This window comes from Solenopsis invicta, chromosome 16, assembly GCF_016802725.1.
Source record: "Solenopsis invicta isolate M01_SB chromosome 16, UNIL_Sinv_3.0, whole genome shotgun sequence".
Classification (NCBI taxonomy): Eukaryota; Metazoa; Arthropoda; class Insecta; order Hymenoptera; family Formicidae; genus Solenopsis; species Solenopsis invicta.
Window position 1 is genome coordinate 20,613,950 of NC_052679.1, and position 10,285 is coordinate 20,624,234.

The following is a 10,285-nucleotide window of genomic DNA, read 5'->3' on the forward strand; positions in this document are numbered from 1 at the left end:
TAAAGGGGAGCTTCTGGGAACATTTGGTACTGAGGTACGGGATGAAATGGCGTTACGGAAATTCGCCCACTTAACTCCGGTAGGGATATACTTCGAGCTGCCTAATACCGCGGTCTCAGAAAAAGAGTAAAAAAGACCTTGACAACTTTAAAGTCGATTTCCGATAATTACGAGGGTCGCTCCGAAGCATTTTCTAGCAATTTTGTGAAGTACGGAAGATAGACGAACAAACCATCTTATCTAGAAGGGAAAGTAATCATATTGCCAGTGTCGCGAATGAAAGGACGGTTTTCGCTATCACGAATGGTTGACGGTAACTTGCTCAAATTAACATTCTCTAGTTGTCACAGCGTTAATTGCAAAAGTTCTCCGGGGAGATGAAGGTGATAAAGTACCGACTAAAGCCGGATGGTTGTATAGACGGTTGTATAGTATGGTCGACGGGATACAGAATAGACGTAGAGCAGAGTTTGTCGTCGTGTATCGTGGAAATATGTTCGTTGTAATAAAATGTATCAAGCTGACGGATTACAACATGATTACGGAAAGTTATCTACCTTCCTCGTTGGGGGAAAAAAAATTACAGATTTTGAAGAATGCATTTAGAAATTTTATCTATTTTTAACATGTAAAAGATTTTTATTAAACGTAGGTACATATATTCCGTACATACGTTTTAAAGCGATATAGCTGCAGGTAGTAGCATGGTCGTAAATTCATTTTACAACATCATACGTCGTGTAAGTTTCACAGTCTCTATCGTGATCTGCGATGGAATATATTATACGAGCGCTAAAGGTCAAAGCATTTTGGAGGTCGACGCCCTAAGCCTCCAGGGTCAGTTTTAATCTGCCTCTCAAATTGTATCGCTACACCGCGAAACCGGAAGTTCCCAAGTGGCAAAATCTGTGACCGCTGCATACTCTCTCAAGTCTGCCCCAATTTACGATAACCGCAGTGGCTTTAATGCGAAAGCTACCAGTTGCCAATGAAAATTTAGATTGCGGCAATGGCAAGCAATTACGAGACCGATTTGGACCACATCGCATCTAATTATGCACTTCTCTCTTTGATCCGGAATTCGGTCATATTGTTCAGAGCAACCTTAGATTGTGTATACAATAAGAGATAACATTGAATGTACTTCACTAACAATTAACTGCACTTTGATATGTTAGATTCTATTAAATAATGCCAAAACGCTTTGAGAACCTACATTTCTGTAAAGATATAAAGGAAAATATTTTGAAGCTAAACAGAAGTGCTATTAGAATAGATTTAATCTCCTTCTGACGTTGGAATCAAACGAAGCGTTATCGCTTTATAACACATCGAAATGTTATTTTACTTTAAAGTATTATTCTTTTCTATGCGCAGGATTAAAGTGCACAACTCTACCGCAAAACGTACTTTAATCTATCTGTAATTATGTTAATATAGTAAATTGGTAATTAAAAACTCCATGCCACTAAAAATTTTTCCGTTTATTGAATTTTTGTTATTGCATACACGCGTCCCTGTTATTTTTATATATTAAAATACATCATTAAGATAATTGAGCTAGATACGTTTTTAAATACGTATACTGTAATATATTTTCAATAATTCTTTTTTGCAAACTTGTAACATATTAGCCAGTGCATGGATGCTTCTTTTCATGCGCATCAGATACACGCTAGAAAGTAGTTTTCCCCAATATTAAATAATTTTTGTTGTAATATTTATACTAGCACCAGCTTATTAATGAAAATACTAGAAATAGTCATAAACGCTCGCGACCGCGAAAAAATATTTTTTTTAATTCCGCGAAAGTTTTCCTCTTTCAATCTCGAACCACTTAGGAAAAGTGGATCACGGATCTGTGCTAATATATTTTCACACGTTTATATTCCTTAAACTTTGAGGAAAGCGGATAAATGGCTTATCTCCCTTTGCAACTCTAAATTTCCATTTGGCTTCTGTCAACCATAGCACGCTCCGTCCAAATTATTGACGCAACAAAGCAAAGAAATTGAAATCTGTGAAATGTGAAAGGAGGGTGCCGGGAACATAATCTTTTTTTTCCTTTGAATATCGACTTTATTCGCAATATTTACTTGATTTTATTTGATGGATTACGGAAAACTGAAAAGTATATCCTGCTCGTTTAGCGTAATTAATTTATTATTCGGAAAGTTTCATAATGTTAATTTGAAAAGATTTTTTTCTGTGTGTTATGATAATTTATTTCAAAAATAAAAGTTTGTGAAAGAAATTGTATATCTTAAATTATCTTAAAAGTATTCTAAATCTTCACAGATTTTTATATCGTAATGATCATCATTATTGTTATTTAAATATTAAACTATCAAACAATTAAAGCATATTTGGACGGCCATTTTAATTAAAAGGCTTCAATTTAATTTATTTGAAAAAAATTATATCTAAAACTTGTCGTGCATTTTATAATTTTTTAAGTACAGTTCTAAAACATTTTATCATGTGCGGATTTGTGTCGAGTGCTAATAAGCATATCGCGAGAACGCTATTTTATTCGAATATACACGTTTGCTTCAAGCTACGAGATCTCTTTAAATGACAAGTGCTCTGCATAATTTAGTGCATAAATGCCTACAGACATACATACGTGATTACGTACATGTTTACATGTTCCAACCAACAACTGTAGTTGCTTATACAGCAACTATGAATGAAATAATCTACTTTGAACATGATTGTTGCTTGTTTCTAATGCTTGGTCTAAACAGGGTTGATTACGAATTATCGTGAATATCCTTAAACGTAGGAAACTTTGAATATCATCCCGTTATGTTCTACATTAATTAAATTCAACATAATCGTAATCAAAGCTGATTGTTTCAAATTTTACATGCCATCGGAATTTATATATTGATTATCATATCATCTCCTACATTTATCTTTTTCATTTATTCTTATCAAAACTTGAAAACGAAAAAATAGAATGACATATTTTAAATTAAAATTGGAAATATCAAGATATAAAAGGCGAGTGACATACATAGTATGTATGTAAAAATAATGTTACATTAAAACTTTTAAAATTGGCAAATAAATTACTGAAATAATGCTAGCAATATAAAAAAAATGTAAATTATATGCGGCATAATGTCATCCAGCGTATTCAAGTTCACATTCAATTATGCAAACTGATACGAAATTATGAAATGTAGAATATCTTTCAGGGGCTATATTAGACATTTCTTAAAAAGTTCCAACAATATAATTTCTCAGATGGCGTACTGCATTATTTATGGTGTACCAGTTAAAATGATAAGAGAAAGACGGTAGATAGCAAGACTATAGATAGTTAAGGATCAGTATAATTTTTTCATTTTTACTTCGGAGACAAAGTTAATTGTGGCTCCCAGCAAGAATTAATGGCGAGACGTAGAAGTCGTTTCAGTTAGATAAGGAGACCGTCAGGATGGAGATAAATAGTACCACGGTAACGCCTCTGCTCGCTGGCGATTCAGTCGTCTTAGGACAAGGAAAAAATATCAAGGGAGGAAAGAGAAGTTAAGGAAAGCTGAGAAAGCCATGAAATATTCTCACGCGATCTTATTTCTTTCGAAAAACGAAGATAGCAAACGAGCATGACATTGTAAATAACTGTTGTATGATAGCTAAGTACAGTTATTGCGGAACAAAAAGGAGATGATTTATTTCCACCATGTATTAAAGAATAATAGTTAACTAATCGCGATTTAAGAAATGATAAAAAGTAAGGTATAAGGAAAAAAGAAAAAATATGTTTTTAATAATTCATAGCAAATCTTTCTATCTATGCAAATATGTAGATAAAAATAAAGAATTGATACATTTATAATTAAATATAATTAATTAATTTATAATTAGTTTAAGGAAACGTATTAAAATTATTATATTTTGATATTATATTTAATATCAACTACTTAAAACTCGTAACATTCGAATATTTCGTACATTGTGTACGAAGGAAAAAGGGAAAACATGTTTCGGGTCTATTAACAAGCTGTAAAGCAAATGTTTTTTTTTTTTTTAACAAAACAAGAGCAATCCGCAAATAATCACTAATAAATAAATAAATTTTTTTTAAATAAATTCATAGTCTAATGCGAATAAATTAAAGAATAAATTACATAGTTTAATGCGAATCTCGCACGCGAACTAGGAGACAATTTTACTCTGTACGTTTTAATTCGCAATTTTATTCGTAAAGCTCAGCAAGTTGTCTTGAATATATTACTTGATATAATTCTCTTAACAAGGTAAAAAGAAAAATAACTGCAAAAAACTACTGTAACGCGTTTCAAGTAAAATTTCAACCTGCATAAGGTAAAAATTTAACGTTACTTTGAAATCTTCAAAGCTGCACCGGTAGAATATATAACGTTTAAATAATTAAGAAAATACTTTCAAAATGTTTAACTCTCTTTTCTAAGTAATTATAAATTATTTCCAATAAAAAAATACTTAATTAAATTTTACATGATTTTAAAACGTGAAACTAGTAAATGTGTTAATCAAAAAGTTTAAAATAGATCCTGACTCAGCTTATAGAAATTAAATTATCAAAGTGCATAGATTTTATATATTATATAAAAAATGTTTTAGAGATCTTCAAAATTAATGGTGCAAACATGAGACTAATAAAACAAACGCACTGTTAAAATTATTACTTGTCAGGACTATGTCAGGTAATCATTACTAGTTCTCTTGAATACTTGGGCTTATACACTTTGCAACGTTATTATTAATGTGCAAGATGTAGTCTAGATTTTTTTCTCTCTCCTTACACCTGTTTTTCTCGCGTAATATCGTAGGAAAAATATTCACAAAAATTTACATCTCCTTGTCACATCGTACGCTGGAAACTCGACAATTTTACATTTTTATTTAATATATCTGTTTTTACCGCACTATACTAAATTTAGCGTTTAAAAATTTATATAATTTCTTAGTACAGTTACAACATATACTAATTCGTAGTTTTTTTATTTTATATTATCAATTTTTTATATTTTTTGTATATTATTTAGGTTTTAATATTAATTGTAGAGAAAATGAGCTGGTTTTGGATATTGTGCATGAATATTGTTATAACAGTTTATGCATCTGTTTATATTACATTTTCCTAAGCAAATTCAACAGTTTGCTCTAACAATAAGTGTAACTACAAACTTCAACCAAGAGAAATTCTCGACTATGATGTCAAAGTTCTAGAACATATGTGAATATTTCATGTTCACTAGTACAAGATAAATTGATATATTAAATATCAGTACAAGATAAATTGATATATTGAAAAATTTTGTGAAAATTATATTATTAACTCAAGAGTAGGCGCATGAATTTAAGTGACGTTAGTAGGCGCGTCCCGATCATTTTGGTCAAAATATAATGTACTTTGGCACGTATGCATGATGTAGTATATTTTTGCATATGTGTATTATAACTAATTAATAATTAATAAGTAAACTTTCAAAAAAATATAATAGTAATAACAAAAGTACTTTATTACAACTCTTTTTCTTTATGCTCCCTTTTCTATTTTTTCTTCTTATTTCTTTTAAATGGTATTATTTTTTATCTTATTAACTTATTAAATTTGTTACACATATATGTATTATTTCTATATGTAAAATTAAATTTTACGGGTTTAAAAATTATATAAAATAATGTTAATATATATTTTTATTTTAACTGTATTCTATTCGTTAAAATTATTAGTTTATTAATATATAACAAACTGGCAACAAAAAAATATTTTTAATATTATTTATACATGATAACGTTCTTTTGAATTATTGGAATGTTTTCTTATTATCATGTAGTCATGATACACATAAATAAATATAAAGTGAAATAAAAATATCTTCTCTCTCTCTCTCTCTCTCTCTCTGTCTTTCACAAATTTGTAAACTTAAACGTTTTCTAAAATTTCTTAAAAAAAAGTACATTTATCTATATTAGTAGACTTTTTAAATATAATATATTGAGGAAACACGCAATACATATTCAGTTATATTGGAAACACGGCGAAGATAAAAGACTACCGTAAGTGGGCGTGCTATAGTGATTTATATCTTTTGTAAATATATCAAATTTCATATCAGGAATAAACGCGTTTGTACTATTTATTTCTCCACACTATGTACGAAAAAACAGGGAAAACATATGTGAAAGAAAAAATATGGTAATAAATAAATTGAGAGATATAAATAAAGAAAAAGTGAGACAAAATGACCGAGATGCGACCATTCTTTCAAGGTAACAATATAATATTATATCAACATAAATGTCATATTAATATTGTTTTTGTAAAACATTAGTTTTAAAAGAACTGTTTATGTAGTGAAATTCGCGTAATTGATTTGCGTATTACATTTTTACTAATTGTTTTAAAATATTGCAAAAACAAGTTTCTGTAATTGATAAGAATTAACGTATATTCAAAATTTATAATTCAAAATCTTGCTGAACTTTTATAAGTAGATATATTTCGAAAGACCGTTGACATTCTCTTTTGTATTTACATTTCTATTATTTTTAATTAAAATTAATATATTATACAATTAAGACAAACTAATGTGCGTCAATTTTCATTTATTACCCAATTAAATATTATATGGTTTGAAATATATTTTCATTAAAGCATAATCTTATAAGAGAAAGAAAAGAAGGAGAAAATGAGAGAATTATATTATGTAAATAAAAAAAAAACTTAATAAAACGTTCAGACATTAGTAAAAAAAATAATGTGATCAATTACGTTCCTATTATTACATAGATAATAATATGAATTTTTAGATAATATAATAATTCGTATTTTATATTATTTTTTAAAGAGTAATTAAGCATTGTTTTCCCTCTTTCTTCTTTTTGGTATATTTTAGATATAAAGTGTGAAACAATTTAAAACAATTTATATAATAGACATTACTAATACACGTTATTTGTAAGTTGTTAATTGTTATTGCATTAATAATACATATAATCTTTTATCATATTTACTGTATGCAATCTGGACTATCATTCGTTGATAAAGATTGGGTACTGTGAGAAAGTGATTCGTGCTGCCATCTGGCAACGTGTTTAATAATATTAAAAATGTCTAACATATTAAAAATTTTCTTTATAACATTTATAATTTTATTAAATATATATATTGCATTGCATTTAATAAAATTATGTATAATGGTGTCAAGAACCATTTTAATTAAAATTATCTTGCTTTATACGTTCTACATGCCAACAGTTGATAAAATATTACGTTAGCAAATGGTGTTAGACTGTTTTAAATATACAATAATTTTTCCATTTGCACGGTTAAAAGTATTAAAGAAAAATTAACACCTTTGTAAATAAGTAAAAATATACATACGGTATAAATAAGCGTTATCATCATTTGAATGTCTTTGATTGCTTCCACCACTAATATTTATTCTACGCCAAACTGCAACGAAAACATTTACTATTTGATAAATATGATAAAAAAATATTCGTCATATTTTTACGTTGTATTTCTTTACCGTCTCTGAAAAATTTTCTTATACCAGGCTTTTCATTATTTTTACAGTTTTGATCGCATTTTTTTACCGAATTGACATCCTCCTCCATGGTACACGAAGAAATATCTTTAAAAAGTAAATAATATATTTCACATTAATATGAAATCGCTGAAACGTATTAATTATAAATAAATTATTATTAATGCAACATAAATTAATATTTTTTAACAATTGAAGATTAATTTCTATTCACAAAGATTTCAACATAATGAAAAGATATTTATTATGTTAAGTGATTATAAATTACACGCTATTGCAATTATAAAGAAACCAATCGTATTTTTTATTGTATATATTTGTTATCTCATTCTTTTAAACTTCATCTCTTTGTCTCATCTCTTCTACACGCCGTGTATCACAATCGGGAGAATATATTTAGCACAAGGCTTATATATTGCATTAGCAGCATGAACGCCGCAATTTCAAACGTTTATTGTGCCAATATATGTTGTAATATTAGATATAACGAATTATCATATAAACTTTATAATATTAAGTTTTTTTCGAAAAGTTTCGATAATAATGAACAAATTTGTTATTTAGTTTTTATTATAATTAATTTAACATGCGTATTGTTAATTATTGAGAAAACTGACAATAATATATCTTCAAGTATTAAAAATTTTTAGAAGTCCTTCAATATCGCAATATAAAATTTAATATTTTAGAAAATTGCAAGTTATATTTGTTAAACTCAAAATGCGCGTACGCGTTACAGCGCACTAGCGTACGCTGCATTGTTTAATGCGCACAAGGAACGCGATGCAGCGGTGAAACAATTAAATCTGTATTTTTAATAGAAATATCACATTATTTACATACCACATATCACAAAATTGTAAAATCACTGGATTTTAAATAACAACTCAGCACACCGTACGCGAATCGTCGTAAACTATCGCGAAATGCACTCACATCTGTCAAACTATAACTTTCTGCGGTACCGTAGGTGGTTGTAGGATAACCAAAAGCTATTCGGCGAATCAGTTGGAAACGACTAGCCAAGTAGCCAACAGAAGAGCGATCTTTGGCCAAAAGCCAGATACTCCTACGCAAATCAGCATTTTTTTATGTTTAGAAGAGGTCAGAGTACTATTCTCTTCTACATTTCTCTTCTGACGTCATTGAGTGATGGAATCGAGTTAGTTAAATATTTATGTCTTATTGTAAAAGACTCGTATTTACAGTAAATGGTATCTAGTAACAGAGATACAAAATGCTGGGTACAAAATGTTCTATACATAGTTATTGTCATCGTGTCTTGCCAAGTAAATTCTTATTTTGATAGACTTTACTGCTATTTGCGTTTTGCATTTTGAAATTGACCTTAAAGCAGTTATAAAACATTGAATGCCATTATATTATTTAATGTACATATAAATTAAGTTATTAATTTTAAAATGTATACAACAGAAATAATTCTATGTTGTACATTTAAACACATGAACAAGAGTAGTATATTTGTATATTTTTTTATCAAAAAAAATAAAAATTTACATTTACATAAAATAATACTTGAAGTGTGCGAATAATTCAAATTCGAATTAAATCGAATCAAATCGACTCACAGTTGATCGAAAAATACGAATTTCAATAATACGAACAATGTCTCAAAAAATTTAAATTTAAATAGTTTAAACATTTTTAATAATCGATCGTTCGATTTCGAATCGATCGTTTATTTTCATTGTTGTATTTATATCTTTTGCGCAATAGGTCTTGTATCAGTGGTTATCAATTCTTATTACCAAATTTTTTGTTGATTTTGAAAACTTTTTTATCATTTCTAAATATTATAAACTATTCAAAAAATTGTGTACAAAATAAATAATTATTTTTATAAATTTGTTTCAACATTTTATAAATTTGCATCATAATTGTATAGAATTTAGAACAAAAATTAAAATCTCTTCATTATATTTTCTTAATATGAAATGTATTATTATTTCGATAGTAACATTTATAATTTGTATATGTATTCAATGCTTATTTATCAATATTTTCAAACGTATTGTCTAGTATCAATTATAAATTTTGAGCTTAGCACATTATTTTATGTAATTATTTTGTAAAATTTTTGCGATTAAATTTCTCGTCTGTTAATCAGAATCTGACACGCCATTAAATGTGCTTTATTATATTTAAATTAGTATGTAACATAAATTTGGGAAAATTTGATTCGAATTCGATTCTTATTTGAATCAAAGGGATTCGACTCAATTTACAATTCAACCTCACGCCACTTGATTCGCATCTTTAAAAGATAACAAAGACGTTAAGTGTGTCACATTATCATTCTGCAAAGTCTACTGTTTCAAAAACTCAATTATCTGTACACTGATGAGTTTTTCCGTAGACATACTCATTTGCAAATCAGCGTTATCATTTAAGTAAGTAACAAAGACGTGAGAACACGGGGTGCATACTGAACGTTAAACGTCGCTGTAAAGGTAACTTTGTTGCTAGGCGACGTTTAACTGTATAGCCATTCTGTGCTCTTGCCGTTTTGCACGAGGCGGCAGTTTCCAGATAGTAACTGTCGTCGGTGCAATCATCGGTCAGCCTACAAGGAAGGCGTTTAATATCCTTTAGCGACCGAACCGGCCGGTGAGCACCGCGCGACCACGCAAGAAAGTTCACTGTATGTGCACAGTTAGCCCAGTCGACCGGCCTACCGACGGCCGTACCGGCTCGTACTGAGAAATTTATATGGC

General features: G+C 28.8%; 1 protein-coding gene across 1 annotated transcript in view; it reads right to left on the bottom strand.

Moving 5' to 3' along the window:
- Positions 1 to 8,581, bottom strand: part of LOC105194700 (Kv channel-interacting protein 1) — a 125,769-nt gene extending 117,188 nt beyond the window's left edge. The window contains exons 1-3 of the mRNA XM_039458889.1: positions 8,394 to 8,581; positions 7,533 to 7,637; positions 7,385 to 7,456 (exon numbers count right to left, since the gene is read on the bottom strand). Of these exons, the coding sequence (XP_039314823.1) occupies positions 7,385 to 7,456; positions 7,533 to 7,620 (160 nt within the window). The 5' untranslated portion in view covers positions 7,621 to 7,637; positions 8,394 to 8,581. The remainder of the gene's footprint in view (positions 1 to 7,384; positions 7,457 to 7,532; positions 7,638 to 8,393) is intronic.
- Between the last annotated feature and the right edge of the window lie 1,704 nt (positions 8,582 to 10,285).